The 18,391-nt window shown below is 42.6% G+C and overlaps 1 protein-coding gene across 5 annotated transcripts in view; it reads right to left on the bottom strand.

Moving 5' to 3' along the window:
* stxbp5b (syntaxin binding protein 5b (tomosyn)) overlaps window positions 1-17,901 on the bottom strand; it is a 34,032-nt gene extending 16,131 nt beyond the window's left edge. For all 5 annotated transcript variants that reach the window (XM_061695760.1, XM_061695762.1, XM_061695761.1 and 2 more), the window contains exons 1-13: window positions 17,436-17,901; window positions 16,272-16,369; window positions 10,835-10,916; window positions 9,372-9,472; window positions 8,552-8,686; window positions 6,554-6,617; window positions 4,592-4,675; window positions 2,105-2,228; window positions 1,933-2,011; window positions 1,115-1,269; window positions 807-1,027; window positions 670-737; window positions 555-595 (exon numbers count right to left, since the gene is read on the bottom strand). In XM_061695760.1, coding sequence (XP_061551744.1) covers window positions 555-595; window positions 670-737; window positions 807-1,027; window positions 1,115-1,269; window positions 1,933-2,011; window positions 2,105-2,228; window positions 4,592-4,675; window positions 6,554-6,617; window positions 8,552-8,686; window positions 9,372-9,472; window positions 10,835-10,916; window positions 16,272-16,369; window positions 17,436-17,576 — 1,393 coding nt within the window. In that variant the 5' untranslated portion in view covers window positions 17,577-17,901. The remainder of the gene's footprint in view (window positions 1-554; window positions 596-669; window positions 738-806; window positions 1,028-1,114; window positions 1,270-1,932; window positions 2,012-2,104; window positions 2,229-4,591; window positions 4,676-6,553; window positions 6,618-8,551; window positions 8,687-9,371; window positions 9,473-10,834; window positions 10,917-16,271; window positions 16,370-17,435) is intronic.
* Window positions 17,902-18,391: the final 490 nt, after the last annotated feature.

Genomic DNA, 18,391 nt, shown 5'->3' with positions numbered 1-18,391 from the left:
GTTCTCTTAGGTTGATGACCGCTTGAGGGAGGTGTTTATTTTTTGGAAGTTGATAACTACTGGAAGGAGGCATTTATTTGTCTTAAATTGATGGTTATCTGAGAGGCGCTAATTGGACACCTCGTTCTTTAAATGGACACAGTTGATGGTTGTTTAAAAGAAGCGTTTGTATTAAGTTAATGGTTCTTAGTGGAGGTGTTTATTTGTCTTGAGGTGATGATTGCTTAAGTGAGCTGCTTTTGTCTTATTTTGATAGTTGTTTGAGGTTGGCGTTTACTGCTCTTAAATTGATTGCTTCAGGTAAGAGTAAACGGTTGCTTGTGGGAAGTGTTTATTTGTCTTAACAGTTGAAGGTTGCTCGATATAGGCGTTAGTCTTAAATTGCTGATTATTTGAGAGAGGTGTTTATTTTTCAAAAGTTGATTGCTTGAGGCACGGGGTTTTGCCTTAAGTTAATGATTGCTTAAGGGGGATGTTTACGCTAACCTGAGGACAGCATTTGCTGTATTTGTCTGAAACTGATAGTTGCTTGAGGGAGAGGTTTGTCTACTTACGTGCAGAAGCGTCCCAAAACTTGATGGAGCCGTCGGCGTGTCTAATGGAGATGAAGCACAAACATGAATGAAGATGATCAGATTTTTATGTAACAATTTATCAGTCATCACTCACCCAGTAATGATGATCTCTGGGTAACTTTGCGTCCCTTGGCCCCAGTTTCCCCCGCTGATGGGCCAATCCTAGACACATTAAATAAATCATTATTGTATGCTCTGTTATGCGAGTATAAGTCAAGACTGAGGGCCCACCTTCTTGCTGTAGCCTTGCCTCTTCTGTCGGCTGCCCACCGAGTAAAGTGCCGGAATGAGTTCGCCCGGGCAGTCGGCAAAGTACTCGCAGCAGGTCACGGGGGACTCATGGATGCTTAGTGGATAGGGGGTCTCGAATATCGGGTACCCAATCTGTCCGAGGTCAATGACGACTAAATCCCGCTCCAGGAGAACCACCACGGCATACGGCTCCTGAAAATCTAAAAACCAAAAGACCAGAAATGGAACTCTCCGATCCGTAGGCCATTTGAGCGATACTATCGCATGGTCAGTGACTTGAGGCTCACCGTTGGGATACGGCGTCTCGCACAGTGTAAGGAAATCCACGATAGGGAAGTCCATCTCCAGGACGGCGGTGCTCTTCCCGTGCATCACCGTCAGACATGCTCTCCGACCCACCGTGTCATAGGACAGACCGCCGGACAGAACCATAAACGGGTCCCTGGGTGGTGGTGGGGGGAAAATGTAATCCTCTTTTAATTTTTTATTTTAGAGCATTTTCTCTTTTGAGGTAGGTATTTAGCTGTTCAAAGGTGTTGGTTGCTTGAAGGAGGCATTAATTTGTCTTAAGTTGATTATTTTTGAAGCAGCATTTGTTTTTTTTAGTAATAGCTTGAGGGAGGTGTTTATCTGTCTCAAGTTAATGGTTGCTGCAGGGAGGTCGTTTTTTTCTTCTTAAGTTTGTGAATTGCTTGAGGGGGGGTATTTGTCGTGAGTTAATTTTTTTCTTGAGGGAGGCGTTTGTCATAAGTTGATGGTTGCTTGAGGAGAGCTTTTTTTTCATCTCAAGGAGCTGATTGCTCAAGTGAGGTGTTTTATTTGTCTTAATTGATGGCTGCTTTAAGGATGCATTAATTTGTCTTACACCGACTACTTTTAAGGGAGCGTTTGTCCAAAGTTGATGGTTGCTTGAGCGAGTCGATTATTTTTCTTAAATGGACAATTGCTTGAGAGTGCCGTTTATTGGACGTTCTTTTAATGGACTCTGCGACTCATGAGTCTCGCCAAGCTGTTGTGAGAGAATAACAGGAACTGTTTCTTTTCAGGACAGGATGTGGGAATCCGGTCGTGGGTAAGACAGGATGGGCGTGTCGGTGGCACTTACCCTGCCCGTGTGGTTTTGTACTCCACCTTCAGGATGGGCTTGCACGGCTCTGGCTTCTTGGCGTCCTTGGGCTGCTTTCCTGGTGTCAAATGGAGTTGTGAAAATTAATTCAGTGTTGGGCATCAGTGTCTTTATGTAATACAAATGTGCGTATGCGTTCAACAATTCCTACCATGCGGCGTGATAATCTGCGCCGGCTTGGCTGGGGTTCGTATGTTCCATGTGGTCAGAGTGCCGTCCGAGTGGCTGCAGACAAACTGTTTGCCCTCGTGGTGCCATGCGACCGAGTGGATGGCCTGGAAGCCACCAAAGAGTAAATAGCACAAGTGGGATCCTCCTCGATAGGACTGAGCTGGTATTGACAAACTCCTATTGTGACCAAAGCTATTTTCGTGAAAAACAAATGACATGTCATTTGGAATGCCTGTGACCTGTGTCAATCATTACAGTCAATGCAGACTGCTACCTTTGTTTTGTGCTGGCTGCCATATGCCTGTCACTTGCGATCAAAAGCTACTGTGTGCGCGTGCGACTGTACGAGAGTTATATAACACAATTTAAAATTCATCTCCTTCCACCTCCTGTGGTGTTTGTGCACAGGCGAGATTCTGACACTCTGTGGTGAGCGACAAAACTCACAAAACAATTGCAGGCAGTGGAGTTTGTGCACTGCCTCTCCCTTGCAGTTTGCCTCCACGCCCTGGCTGCAATCAAGCTAATGAAGCATAAAAAAACATCGGCGATGTTATTCTGCCAAATAATTATTAAAGTATTTTACTTGGCAAGGCGACCTCAGCAGAAATTGCAGCATGGAAGCATATACCTTGGATCAAAACGTTCCAACTTGTGGATAAATCACAGCGATTGGAACATTTTTGGCAATGTTCAGTGATTGACTCCGCGACTGCCTTCCACCGGGCTCAAAACAATGTGAAAATGATTCCGCTCATGTCGTGTGTTTCTTTAACAGAAAATAAAATGATTAGTCACTTTAAAAAAATAAATGCCGCCACGGTGTCGGGAAAGTCACAAATCACATTACATCTTTATCATTACAACTGAATGTTTTACTATTTGTTTGACTGTTCACAGCTATTTGCTTATTTTTATACTTCTTTTCTTCTTTTCTGTCGCTGGTGTAAACTCCAAGTTTATTAGCTTGCAGGGCTTTCTTGGTCATTGCATACATGCCTTTGTTTGAGCGCAGAACACATTATTTCCGTTTCCACTAAAGTTGTGCCTTGAGACGTGAGTTTAATTTGTTCCTTGACCACGCTTGTAACTCAAAACACTTGTATCGCAAATAATCTTTCCCCTTTGAAACGAATGGAAATACCATGACTGCGTTCCGGCATCCCCAATAAAATGAAACATTTTGGAATGTGTTTTGTTATTGAGAAAAATAGCAGACATAAAGGAATGACATTATTAAATACAATTACATAAAAAAGAAATTAAAAAAATGTCCTCACACTTTCTCCTTCACTGCATATTGTGCTGCTCTGCTGGTGCTCACCACCAGGGGGCAGTATTAGAGACATGCAGATATATTGTACTGGAGATCTCCTCCCTCGGGTTCTCAGTACAGCAGTAATATTAACCATTCTTCGCAGAGTATAAAGAATATATGCCTGTGAGTTTTTGTTACATTATGTCTACATGCGTTGCTTCACCGTTCGTGTTCAAATACCCGTAGTTTAAAGGGTAATGACACCGCCACATAGATACTAATTGTTAGCCCGTGTGCCTATGGCGTTACCCATTGTATATTAGCATTAAGGTAGCAGAAGTAATGTGTTTTTTTTTTTGTTTTTTTTTTAAATACACAACGTGCAATTCTTTTTGTTTTAGGTTTTGTTTCAGATGAAAGTGGCAATAAACAGCTTGAAGCCACTTTTTTTAAAGAATATTTATTAATTATATCTGCAAAAATGCCGTTTGTTATAAAGTGAGTTGAGTCACGTGACACTATAAAGCACTCGTATCTCAAGATTGTGCTCACAAGTCAAAGCACAATAAATAAATTGGCCAATCGACAGCTTGTATCGAAAAACTAAGTCAGGTCACTCGTCGATCGTTGCCATATCTGGGCCTTTATAGCCTCTTTTGAGATTTTTTTTTTTATGAAGGGCTATACAGATAAACCTCACTTGAATCGTGTCTCAAGGCACCACTGTGTTTCCGACGGAGAAAATTGGGGGCCGACTATATTGTTGGGAGTATGTATTGCATTTGACTTTTGAGGTTCCACTACATATGTACTGGAGATTATTAAAACTGAGCACATAAAATATGTTATATTCTTGAAACACATTACAGTTCCATAACAGGAGAAGAAGGAGAGCACCCACATATTGGGTGCAAATCTACTAGTCAGTCAGAAAACTGGTAAAACACATTTTGGATCATTTTTAGGCATGTGTACGAATGCCATATGTCTCTAACTTAACTGGAATGCTTTTGCTACTTGCGTCAGCCAAACCTAATCAAAGCTGCTCTTGCCTGGCTAATCCACTTAAAAAGTGTCACCAAAAGTGACTCTCACAATCTTCATCACAAGTGCTGTCTTGTATTTCTGGTTTCGATGCGGCGTTATGCAACACCGCTGAGGCGGAAGATTAAGAAGCGAGTGTGGAGGAACACGACAACAAGGCCTTACCTCATCATAATTGTAGCGATAGTCAGCTTTTTTGGACTTGAGGTCCCACAACACCACCACGCCGCACTCAAATCCAATGAGGAGCTGCGGTGACAAGAAAGACAACTTGCATCATACCATTCAGCTTGGCACAGCCAGCTACTAATTTGAATCCTAAATTGACACAGTTTGGGATTCATTAAGAGGGGACAGACGACATCCTGCTTTTATGTCATCTGTTGTTTTCATCCACAAGGAGAGTTTGAGCTAGCAAAAGTATGAGCTATACTTGACCAAAAGTACTGATATTATGGCCATATTTTGAGTGAAAATTGATTTATTTGGTGAATGGGTATCTTTGTGCTGAGAAGGACATGAGACTGAGAAAAGACAGATGAACAGGCCCTTGTATCCTTATATTTTGTATGGCAAATTGTTAAATTGATCAAACATTGACGCTATGCTCTGCCCCCATTAGATGGCGGAGTTCAATTGTGAAGCAGACGGACTGGCGCAAAGTGGTTACGGTATTAGCGCAAGTGAAGGTGGCGGAAGCGGAGTGTACCGGTTTTGATTCAAAAAGCGCAAAATAAACGACCACTACGCGGCAGTTTGCAAGCCGCCATTAAACACAGCAAAAGAAGAAGACGGCGACGACATCAGACAAGACAAATGCGAGAAGATAAAATTCCAAAAGTGTGGGATCATTTCAGACTGAGTAGAAAGGGGAACACTAGTATTGCGACATCTCTCAAGCAAGACACACAATGTGGCGGAAAAACCAAGATAAACGTCGCACAAATCAGTGAGTTTAATGTTAATGCAACATACTAGCATAACGTTAGCCCTGCAGAGAGCTAAGGTTTCTATTCATTACCGTTAAATTTGTGTCCAGTTTATTACGATGGTGATAAGTAGAGTATGTGTGAGACTATAACGTGACTTCATTCAGGGTGCTTGCTTGTCAAGGAACAGTTTTGCTCAGTGAATTAAGCACTGTGAGACATGGCCAGTGTACTAGCATTGTATTTGCCAGCGGCTACATTTTGAGTCAAGTATTGAAAAAAAATTCCTGCGAGTGGCAAAGTTTTTCCCAAAAATTTATCAAGTTCAAATTTGCGTTTCCTATCGACGTGTCTTCATTTTCCTTTCAGTTTAGGGAGCCTGGTCTAAGCTCTTAAACGCAGAGCCACGCACCTACTGTATTATGATGTCACATCCTAAATTGCTCCCTGCTCAAATGGAGTTGCACAACAGGCTCCTTATGCCTTTTTTAATGAATAAATTCTTTTTTATGCTTACAAGCAATGCTAAGTTTAAACTGAAATTTAAATGTGTTTTATTTATTTGCATTTGTCTTAAATTGCCTCACTGAAAATATTTCTACACCAGAAAATAGTTTGCAGCTCAATGTGAATTTATGAAAATAAAACAGCTGATTATCTCAAAAAATCATTTGGTCATTAATTATTTTTTTTTATGTGAAATTGCTTATTTTTTCGTGTGTATTCATAATTGCTATTGAACTAAGTAAAAATATAATGTATCCAAAAACACAATTTTAGTAGGATAGTCGAACACGACAACATTCCATAGCTGCAGCCATAGTTACGTGCGTAACGATTTCGTAACAAAATAAGAATGATCGGTAATATTTGCCAGTTCTGCTGTAGGGATATAAAGGTGGCGTGTAGCTTAAAGAGTTTAGAAAAGGTTGCTCCAGATCATGCTAGAAGTGAACAGAGTTCTTGAAAATGGAGCAAAATAAATTGCATTTTCCTCCTCAAAATTACCAAGGATGTTAATGGTTCTGAAATGCAAAAAAAAAAACATCATTAATTCATAAAACTTTGTAACAACTTCTGTCACTTTCTTGTCTCCTTCCCCTTCAAAAATACCCATTCCCAAAATAAAAATTCCCATGGGCCATTCTACGAATCTTTTGTGGTCTGAGCTACGTGTCAGGTGAACAGCAGGTGTTACCTTTCCTTCATCCATGGGGTTATCACTGATGTGAACTACTGGCCCTGGGTGTGTCTTGGTGGATCTGTGCAGGGGTTAAAAGGGAGGAAAGAAAAACAGGCGTCTACGGTTAGCTGTCGTTGCATTCTATCCATTAGCATGCAGCTAACACAATATTAAAAGGGAGTACCGTAACTGTGTTTGGACAAGAAACCCTAGTATTCACATGCGGTTGTTAGTATTGTTACCCTTAGGGAGGAAAAAAAATTAAATCTTTAGTCACATTTGGGAAGGAAGAGTGTCTCAGAGAAGAAAAGAAAAGTGAGGCAGGGAGGACAGGGTCACATGGGGGTCCAGGAGAGATTATAGAGTGCAGAGACTGCATCACCGTGGCAACAGAGAGAGGAAAGAAGTGTGTGTTTGGTCTAAAAGAAAAGTGTCGCCGCCTGCGAGTGAGGTGGTCTGGCTTGGCCAGCTCATGATCTCATTGCTGCTGATGAGTCGATACAGCAGCAGTGAGGAGAGAAGTGGGGGGGGGGGAAGGATGTCCAACAGTAACTCCACTCAGTAATCATCACAACGTGGCACACCATACATATGAAGTAAATAGAAATACAGTGAACGCCCCCGTTGTTGGTGGAAATCTGTGATAGACCCTTTTTTTTTTTGTTTGTTTACAAACCCAAATTCCTTAGTAGCATTACTAATAACTTAGATTGCACTTTTTAAAGGGCAATATTCTTTAGTTCTCGCTCCCGCTCGCAGTTCTCCAAATAAGAAGAAAAGCTTGCTTGCTTCAAAATTTTTATTTGTCACTCCAAGTTCAAGTGGACTGTGAAACTGACACAAAAGAGAATTAAACGCAGAATATTTAGTCACCAAAATGTTCAACCAAACCATATGTTGCTAACCAAAGTCTGTGAGCTGAATGCTAAGATACAATGTTAAATGCCAGAGACGGACGAATGGAAATTGCATATAAACCTTCAAACAACTGCTACTTGAGAACACACGGAGCAGCAACACATACAAACCGAGGATACAACATTACCCACAGGCATATATTTTCCCTGCTCTGGGAATGACGAGTATTACTGGAGTTATTTGGGGACCTTCTCTGCCTCTTCTTCTTCTACAATGCTGCATGTCTCCCAGTAGACCTCAGCGCTGCCCAGCATGTTACGGCACAACGTGCTACTACAGCAAAAGCGCGCAACTCTAAATTAAGACTTGCCTGTACCGTAGACAGTACTGTAAATATCCCTGATAAAAAAAATAATCGCTTAAAAATCAGCGCCTGCGATATAGCACAGGTGCAAAGGATGAGCCGTGATGTAGCAGGGGTTCACTGTAGTGCATCACAACATACGGGAGGAGGGGGTCCTCAAGTTTATGACAGGTTTCAAGTCGTATCTCACCGTAGCTAGCTAGTCTGTAAGGGGCTGGCTTCCTGGTATCATATGAGCAATAAAAGTCATTAAATATCAATTGAACACACAAATTAATCTCATCAGGCAGATGCTAACATATGTAGCATTTAGCTGAAAGGATTATGGCTGGTTTCCCTCTATCCTTTACAACTTGTGAGATGTCTTCAAAGGGTGAGTCGTTTTACTTTATTTTAGTTTTATAATACAGTGGTTCACCTAATTTCAGACTTCTACTTAAAACACTGAATTAGATCAAAGGTTTTACAACGACGACAATTTGATCCTGGGACAAATGAATGCACTTTATTTACTGTTTTGAAATGAGAACAAATTGGAAGTCGAACAGCATCGCTGAGCGCATTATACAGACAAGTGGTGAGGCGCTTAAGAGGAAATCGTAATGAAAAGAATGAGGAAGTTAAAAGCGGTACTCATTCATCTGTGTCAGCTGAAATATGTAATAATATATATTTTTTGGGTCACTGATGTAACTCCTTTTTGCAGTCACATGACAATTTATGCTAAAATGTCACCGACCGCAGGGGGAGCAAAAAGGGAAGGGAGGTAGGAGACGGGTAGGGGGACTCACAGTTCGATGGCTTTGTTCCACATGATGACGTAGCCTGAGAGGGTGAAGGACTCCACGTTGACGATGTGGATGTTGCCTCTTTCCGTGCCAATGTAAAGCCACTTGCTTTGGAAGGGCAGATGGCAGTACGTGATTCTGCAGGAGGACATCAAGATGAAGACGTTGTAGTAAATCTCACTTATGCATTTCCACTGCACAGTAACAGTCGGTTTGTCGTTTCCAAGTAGGACGGCAGGAAACTGAAAACCATGCACCTGTCAGAAAAAGACTGAGAACGAGGCTCTCCCGTTATTAATGCTAGTTGTAAGGGGTCCAAACTTCAGGGAACTATTTATTTATTTCAATTTAATTTAACTTTATAAGATATGCTGCTGACTCTGGGAAGCCTCTGCACTTTTTCTTTTACCTTAAAAAGACGCCAAACACTCAATTTCTCCAGAACCCATCACCCAATTTCCAAAGTTCTTGCTGTATTGTACTCAGGTTGAAGTGGTCATTCCAACCAGATGCGACTTTTGACAGACTGCCACGTTTGGGAAATCTCGTCATAAGAGTCGGAATTTCTTGGCAAAAAGCGAATTCTATCAAGTTTAGGTCATACATTTTGAAAAAGTAAGGGTTTTCCTATTGTTACAAAAGCGCGGACAAAAGAGACAATGTTGCTGCCCGTTATTGGACTATTAGGGATAGCAACTGGCTAAGATTTAATTACAAAGGCCTCGCTCCGGTTCACACTAATGAAGCGGCTATATATAGGCCAGTGATGGACAGGATATATGGGCGTGAATACTGTTGTCTTCACATACAAGTCTTACTGTACCTCTCCCTGTTGAACTTGAGCGAATGCAGGATGGCGGGTATCTTTTGCCTCAGGTTCCACAGGTGGAGGCTGTCATCAGCTAAGGCACTCACTAGCGCCCCCTGAGAAAAAGAAAGAGCAGAATTACAATCCCACGAAGGTGCTACGGGGCAGGGCTATAAGAGGGCACTGGCCAAGCATGTAGCTAGCAAAACTAACATGATTGCTTAAAAAATATTTATAATAATAATGATCAAATTGACGTCTTCATTGTTAGCCGTGCAAGAGGAGGGCATACTGTCATTTTCTGTGGAAGGCCAAGAACATACCCCTAATAATTGGCTATCAATGCTCAACCGTTTGAGTGCTTGAAAGATTAAAGCGCCACAACACACGACATTTAGTAGTAGCATTAAGCTAGCGGCACGAAAGGCTACGCTTTGTGGTTGTTTTGAATACAAAAGGAGTAATTCCCTTCGTTTATGTTTACTAGTTACTTTTCGTAAAGAATATATGCTTGCGATGATTGTTTTATAATCCCTCTACGTGTTGCTCCACCGGTTGTGTTCAAATATCCGTTGCTTCTAAAACCACCACCATCGATGCTAACCGTTAGCATGTCAATGGCGTTTTGCATTGTTGGCTTGCGTTACGCTAATGGGACTTTCCTGAGGCAAAACTATGTGGTAGTTTTAAATACATCAGGTGTAATTAATTATATTTATGTTTAGTTTGAGAATAAGCTTTAACTGGGAGTGGTAATAAACAGCTTGAAGCCTCCGTTTTGATTAATTGTATCTGCCAAACTGCTGCTTGTTGTGAAATGAGCTGAGTCACTGCAACCATGGGGCGCACTGTACTTCTTTTTGCAAGTACAGATCTCGCGCCTGTGTGACGGCATCCTCTGACCTCTGCATGACCTATGTTTCTTATCTTTGGTATGCATGATTATTCTTACGCTGTTTTACTCTTTTACTTTTTCCCCGTGACCTTTCAAAGATCAACAGGTGCACATTACTGCAGAAACATGTGCCAATGTGACAGAAAACACAGACGGTTTTCAGGACTGTTTCATTCTCCCCAATGAACACCGTCACCGACTTGGACTCATTTACTGTTTCGAGATTTCCCCATGACTCTTCAAAGAGCAACAGGTGCATGTTCCTGCAGGAACCTGTGCAAATGTAGTGGAAACACAAACAGTTCTCGAGACCGTTTCAAATAACCTCTTGAACACTGTTACCACCGTCCTATTAAAATACACGCAATTGTGGCATGTAGTTTCGCAGTTTGAAGATTCCCAACATTACCACCATTTTAGTAGACATGGGTCAAAAGCCAAAATTTCCACGTAAAAGAATGACCTTTAGTTGGGTTTTTTTTGTTTTTTTTAATAGCTATTAAATGTCGAAACGGGTCAAATTTGACGACAACAGTATGGAAGTGTTTAGAAAAAAGAAAAAAAAGAAAAAAAAACTTCAAACCTCGTTGATGAGGAACTGTAGCTGGATGACGGCGGCGCCACTGTCATGTTGACAATAGCACTCCACACCTGCACGGCCGAAGCTGCGGGTCGACTCAGTTAAGGGAAAAACATCCATGGACAGACAGCGTGGACATACACAAGGACTGATGCGGTTATTCATTTATTTAACCTTTATAACTTGTCGGACAATTCTTGTTTGTTGATGACATTTCATTTTTAATCCAAAAGGTTTTTTTCAGTTCTAAATCTAAAGAGCTCCTAAGAGGCACTCTTCCTGTTGAATGAGGTGATGGTTGTATTGAGGGGAGAGATGTCAGGACATTCTTGCAGACGATGGGTCACGCCTCAAACCACCTCCTCTGTTTCGAGACGGCTTTTCTTGTTTAACAAAAATGGCTTCTTTTACACCTCTTTCAACCCAGCGGTCCTCACTATCCAGAATTTGGATGTTGTTGTCCTCAAAGGAATGTCCCTTCTTCTTGAGATGCAAATGAACTGCTGATTCTGGACCCAAAGAAGTCTCCTGTCGATGCTGCGCCATGCGCCTGTGCAGTGGCTATTTATTCTCTCCAATGTAGAGGTCATTGTACTCCTCACTGCACTGCGTACGCAACACTGCTGCGTTTGCTTATCGGGATTTTGTCCTTGGGGCGAACAAGCTTTTGTCTGAGGTGTTAGTGGGGGTTTGGAGAAAAGCCTTCTGAGTTTCTCTGACAAACCAACCACGTCGAGGACCACCACATTCCACCTCCTGTTTCCGTCTTCAGGCTCAGGTGTAATGGCTCTTCTTCTCTTGGCGTATTTGACAAAGGCCCACTTTGGATACCTCCGGTTAGTAAGTGATGTGAGTCTGCTCCTTCTGTCTTCCGTTGTCAGTGGTGGGGATTTTCTCTGCTCAGTCATCCAGGGTTCTGATAACCCCTAGCTTGTGTCAAAGAGAAGGTACTGGTCTGTGTGGGTATGTTTTTTTTTTTTTTTTTTTACAACTTTCTTTAGACTAGTTACATGTGGGTGGTCCAGTCTCATGTGAATGAACCACTGCTCACCCCGCCTCCCCTCTACCGCTTGGGGCCAACGCCGAATACGGCTTTTGCTACCATGCCAACTGTTGGGGGCCGTATTATGTAAATTTGTCATTTTGTGACATCAGTCCGGCGAAATACACCTAACTGAATACTTTGTCAGTGTCAATCAAAAAGTGAGTATTTTTATGCGTAATGGCAGAATTTCTGTGTTTCACTGCAGAATATCATCTCACTTTGATCATTAACCGAGTGGTACCCAGAGAACTGTCCGCTATGCAAACAAATTGACCGGTTGCACTATAAATAAAACAAGTGGGGGGGGGGGGGGGGGGGGCCTCCCCCTCTGTCTTGTTTACCGCCGTGATTTACACTAAAACTCTTGTTCAGCCTCGACGACACCCATCTGCTCGTACGGTCCGTTCCTGCGACTGTTTCTGTGCCGTCTGCTCGCTTTGGATTTGGAGAGGAAAAGAGAAAAGAAGAAGCAAAAGGAAGGGGAGGCAGCATGGACACCTGGACTAATTAGGTCCCGGCAAAGAAGAAAAAATAAAAACTCCTTCTGCAAACAGCACAGGAGGAGACGCTCCAGACAAACAAGCTGCCTCTGCTGAAGGAACCAGACAACACATCCGCGACGCCATCCTGCCTTTGAAAAGTCTCGATGGGACTCGGATCAAACAACACTTTAAACAAACTGAGGCGGGGTCGATTAAGGACTCCAGAGTGGCCTGTCACACAGAGATACTGACAAACTTCCTGAACAGAAGAGGCATTTACGTACCCGATACCACAAAACTGTTGTTACAGAAGACCACACATTTATCCACCTGTCTTTTACATAGAGTCCAGCAAAGGCGGGATATTGCCAGAACTGTGTGCACTTCCACAGAGTGACAAGGCATCCTGCAATCAAAGATTCAAACAAACTGAGGCGAGGTTCCCTAAGGACTCATCTGTAGCCTCTTTCTCACAGAGATAGCACAAAACTGCCCTAACAGAAGACGCAGCATTTATTTGCCTTTTTCGCAGAACCCATCGAAGGAGGACATTGTTGCAATTGTGTGCACTTTCACACAGTGACAAGGTGACCCACGATACAAGATTAAACAAACTGATGCGAAGTACTTGAAGTCCAGTAAGGTGACCAACGTCACCTTACTGGACGGTTACAGCTACGAGGCTAATTCATGTGTAGCGCTACTTCTGAATCATAATTATTAATGGCTATGATGTCTCAATATGCCCCCAAAATCCAGAAACATTTGATCTTGAACTTTACTGAAACGAAAAGATAAACTGTTATAAAACATTCGACGTATTTTTATTTTTTACATTATTTTGTTTGCTTGAGAATATGTTTCATTTATTATGGAGCAATGCTGGCAGTTTATGTTTGATTATAAATATGAAATCTGGTCCTGCTTACGCAAAAGAAAAGCACTTAAGAGCATATAATAATAAATAATCGTTCGCAATGGTTTCCATTGATTGCTTTCTTCGTACATACCTCAAATTAATTAGTCGGTGCAACTAATTTGTCCCTTCGAGCCTGCATTTCCTCTTTTAATTTTTTTAAATAAAGTATATTAAATTTTGTTTAATTATATATTTTATTTTGAAAATATGAAATTGTTTGCCGGCACGGTAACCAACTGATTAGAAAATCTGCCTCACAGTTCTGGGGACCGGGGTTCAAATCCCGGCCCCGCCTGTGTGGAGTTTGCATGTTCTCCCCGTGCCTGGGTGGGCTTTCTCCGGGCACCCGGGTTTCTTCCCACCTCGCAAAACATGCGTGGTAGGTTGATTGAAGACTCTAAAATTGCCAATAAGTGTGAATGAGAGTGGGAATGGTTGTTTGTTTATGTGTGCCCTGCGATTGGCTGGCGACCGGTTCAGGGTGTACCCCGCCTCCCGCCCGAAGATAGATGGGATAGGCTCCGGCAGCCCTCGACCTTAGTGAGGATAAGCGGTAAAGAAAATGGATGGCTGGATGAAATTGGTTTATTTTTTTAAATAGTTTAAATGTTTTATTTGTTTTTAACTTCAGTTTGACTCAACGTAAGTTGTAATGTAACTTAATGTAATTTCCAAAATTCAGGCAAAAATCCCTAAAAGACATGCTCCCACCATCTGCAGTTCAATAAACACACCAGGACTAGCCTGTGTGGTCTTCTATTATCTTTTGTTCCTTTTTTTTTTCTTTTGCTGGTTAGCGTTGTTGACTTCCTGCAGAGATGTTTGTCACAAGCAAAGTTGCTGACGTTGAAATTCTTAGGCAAAACCCTCGAGGGGTAGGAAACGTTTGACAGAGTTGTTCCCCCCCCCCCCACCAGTAGTGTACAGTTTGACTCATTGCCGCAATTTGTGAAGAGGCAAACGCTTTGGGAATCCATTTCCGTGCCGATGCGACGTTACGTTTGCAGATGGGGAAGCCTCGGTGACGCAAACGCCATTAATTGGCTTTTTTTTTTTTTTTAATGAGGGGGAAAGATGGGATTTCAAGCTCGGGCGGGGTAAAAGAATGTAATCCTATGCTCTCCTTTGATAGGCACTAACATTAACAGTGTTGTGATAAGAATAGACCACACGTACAATGAAAGCCCGGTAGATGGCGGTTCACCTTTTTAAGCGATCATTTTCATGTTTTTTTTTTTTGCAGTTTACATACAGTACCGGTAAGTCTGAATTTAGAGTGTCGCGTAAACGCCGTTGTGCCGTACCATGCCCGGCAACACTGAGGTCTACTGGATGTACAGTAGATATGGCACAATTAAGAGAAGAAAAAAAGCAGAGAGGCATCCCGACTAAGCAAAAAGAATACAGTGCAAGTCTGTGAATAATGCTGCACTGTATGTTTTGGTTCAACATATCAATGTTTAGCTCTCTTTTGCATGTATGTGACGATGCGGTGTGTGTTTAATTAGCAGTTATTTGAAGGTTTAAAACCAGCCTAACATCTATGCTAATTTCCGTTTGCCCGTCTGTGGTGTTTTGCATTATACGTTAGCGTTTAGCAATTTGACTTTTGTTAATATATAGTTTGGGTGAACATTTTGTTGCTTTGATACACATTATTTAATTGTCTTTCGACTTTTTTGCCAGTTTTACAGCTCAGTGTCAAACATCTTGAATCTTAAAGACGTGTGTGCACAGACACTAATCCTGACAGTATTTTCTATACAATTTATGTTTGCATTTTTATGTGTTCAAATACATTTACAACATGTTGAAAATGGTGTGCTTTAATAAGTTTAAATGTGTTTCAATTTTTATTTTTATTTTTTTTTAATAAAAAGTGATATCTCCTATTTTCACAGACTGGGGGAGGGTCTGGAAACGTATCCCCCGTGATGTATTGGAGCTCATTCGGCCACCAAGCGCTCCTTTTGCTCAAACCATATTGAAATTGTTGCCCCCTCGCCGTAAAAGGTCAACATTTAAGGCAGCGTGCACCCGAGTGAGCGAGCGGCGCCGCTTCCACACTAACAGGCAAATGAAAACACTGTCACAGAGGACACATCTCGTAAAAAGTCGACATTTATTGTGTGTCGACACCTCATTGAGCTCACGCCCGCCGAGCTGCGACGGCCTTTTCCGAACTCCAAAAGCGACGAGGGCCGTGAGGGAGCAATCGATGCGGCTTGTCTTTTGATAAATGGACCAATTGCCTGAGTGACAGTAATCCCATCGGCTCCACCTCGCACATTAGGCCCGCACGGAAGCTTGAGTCGCGGGTGTAAACACAACAGTCTCTTAATCAGGGCACATCAGCTGCCATGTCTGAATGACACCAACATACCACCTCCAAACCAAAAGAATCTGTTTCTTTGCCTTTGCAACCTTTCCTAAAGGACCTACCATGTTTCCAAGGAGGATTTAACACAAGTTCTCAGGTCTGTAACACTTATACCCCAAGGATCACAATTTATGCCCGTTTTTTTTTTTTTTTTTTTAAGCCTCGCTGAAATTACCCTGGGTAGTAGGGTTCGAATCCCGGCTCCGGCCTTCCTGTGTGGAGTTTGCATGTTATCCCCGTCTTTGTTTGGGTTTTCTCCGGGTATTCCAGCTTCCTCCCACATTGTAAAAACATGGATACAGGTCTCAATTAATTACAATCTTCATTTTAATTGATCGAGATGACATACCTAACTATTTTGTGGAATAAAAGCCTGCAGATGAGTATAAATGTGATTTATTAGCTAGAAAATGCAATAGGGACATAGCCTGAAGCCTCACACAGTTTCACTACAAATTTGAGAACAATGCATGAAAGGTCTACATCTGAGGGGAGAGCCCTTTTTATGCTACTTGTACCACAAAAGTGTCAGGTTCCCTCGCTTTGTGTGAAAAAAAGTTTGACTCCTTTTTTTTTTTTTTTTATAAATAAATAAATATTTTTAAAAAGGATACAGCCTCAAAGCTCCGTTCAGCGTCCCGACAGCCAAAATCTTCTGCACAGGGTCGAAGGCCATGGAGGACGGCCGATGCGGGAAACCATGACGCACGGTCTAGGAGAGGAGAGACAAAGCGCAAGTCTAATCAGAGTCAGCAGACAAAAAAAGCATTCACGCTCACATTCATACCTATGGATGAGTCCTCAATTAACCTAACATGCATGTTTTCGAAATTTGTCGGTGAAACCCCATGCAAGCACGGGGGAGAACATTCAAAACTCCATACAAAAAAGCCTGAAACTCCAAACCAGAACCTCAGAACTGTGAGAGTGGGGCAGACGTGTTAACCACTAGAGCACTGTTACGTCGCGGCTGTAGGAACAGAGCTGTCGTGAACTGAGGGGAACCCTGTTAAAGACTCAAAATACACTTCCAAAAACCACAAAAGTCCAGCGAGGGCAAGAAGTGGAAGGTTTTAGACTTGCCGAGTCAATATCCAGACTTTAACCCTGCAGAAAAGGAACTTCAGCTGCTAAAGGAGACTTGCAGCGAGTCACCCCCCCCCCCAACAACAACAAAAAAGACATGGCCTACACCCTGGATTGGTCGCCAGCCAATCGCAGGAAAAACAATCATTCACACTGTAATTCAAACCTATGAACAATTTAGAGTACCTGGAGAAAACAAGCGCGAGGAGAACAAGCAATGGAATCCTGAGCCTAAGAACTGTGAGGCAGATGTGGTAAACACTAGTCCACTGCACAACTGAAAAGCCATTTCATAATGAAATTTGCTGCAAAATAATAACAATAATTAATAAAAAGAATGCCATGTACTGTCATGAGGTAAAGTGGATAAAAAAAAAAAGTCCACTACTCTTCCTGTCCCCACACCTCACATGACCACCACCACCAAGGTAGCGTCATGTCGACTTCCACCCATGGGAACATGAAGCACCGCAACTCGCCTTATCGAGCCGACGAGCCAGCCCCGCAGGCTAGCCGGAGCTGAAAAAGTGAGCCGGGGGCGGAAAGTCAGTGCGGCGCAAACACACTCTTTGGCAGCCAGCCACCACACACGAACGCGAACGTACAAGCGAGACATAAGTTCATTTGAGAGTGCAAATGCCCCCACTCGGAGGCTACTGTCACTCCGGGACAAGGAGGGAGAAATACGGCACCTTGCAAAGCTGGAAATGCTCCGACTGCAGGCTCTCCGGGACGGCGTCGTTCTCCTTGGCGGCCCCAGTCTGCGCGGCCGACGAAGAAGAGGAGACCGCCGTCAAGCCGTCCAGCACCTTGCGAATGTTGAATTTCTTCATTTTCTTTGGTGGCGGACTAGGAGGTGGAGGGTGAAGTGGTGGGCAGCCGCGCAGCGCCGCAGCGAGCGAGCCGAGCTGCCGTCAACTGGCTAGCCGAGGGAGGGGAGGGTTTACCCAGACAGGAAGGTAGGTGGTTAGCCGCTAGCTGGTTAGCTCGACTAACGCACACTTTTTAACGGCGTTCCGCGTCCATCTCGCGGGCCGGACGGGGTGTCGCGCAACGTCATCGAACGGAAGATGCGCAGCTTCAATCCGGCATTTACGTTGGCGACGAGCCGAGCTGCAGTTGCCCCTTCCGGCAGCCCGTTTCTCACTGCTCCTCCCCTTCACCCTCCCAGTAGCGCCGAGGAAGGAAGGAAGCTAGCCGCTAGCTGCTAACAGGCTACGGAAACGCAGCGGGCTAAGGCGAGGACCTGGGTGTGCAAGTGCCGTCGTGCGAGCCAATCTAATAATAATAATAATAATAATAATAATAAATAATACTAAAACAATAAAAATGGTTATAATAATATAATAGGTGTGATAATAATTTTACCATTTTTATTATTTTAATAATAATTGTGTCAATAATAACGATAGAAATACTAGTGATAGTAATAATAATGTAGTTGGAGTTATTACTACTAATGTAATAATTATACCTGTATAATAATTTTAAAAATTATAACAGTGGTGATACTAATAGTAATAATAATAAGAATAACAATTATTATTGTTATTATTAATCTAATACAAACACTTCCATCCTTACAACATGAGTTACATCACTTCAGTTCTCGCGTATTATTATGATCTTTTCAGGTGAAATTGGACAC

This window comes from Phycodurus eques, chromosome 14, assembly GCF_024500275.1.
Source record: "Phycodurus eques isolate BA_2022a chromosome 14, UOR_Pequ_1.1, whole genome shotgun sequence".
Classification (NCBI taxonomy): domain Eukaryota; kingdom Metazoa; phylum Chordata; class Actinopteri; order Syngnathiformes; family Syngnathidae; genus Phycodurus; species Phycodurus eques.
Note: the sequence above shows the minus strand (reverse complement) of the source record. Positions and strands in the feature narration are given on the sequence as shown.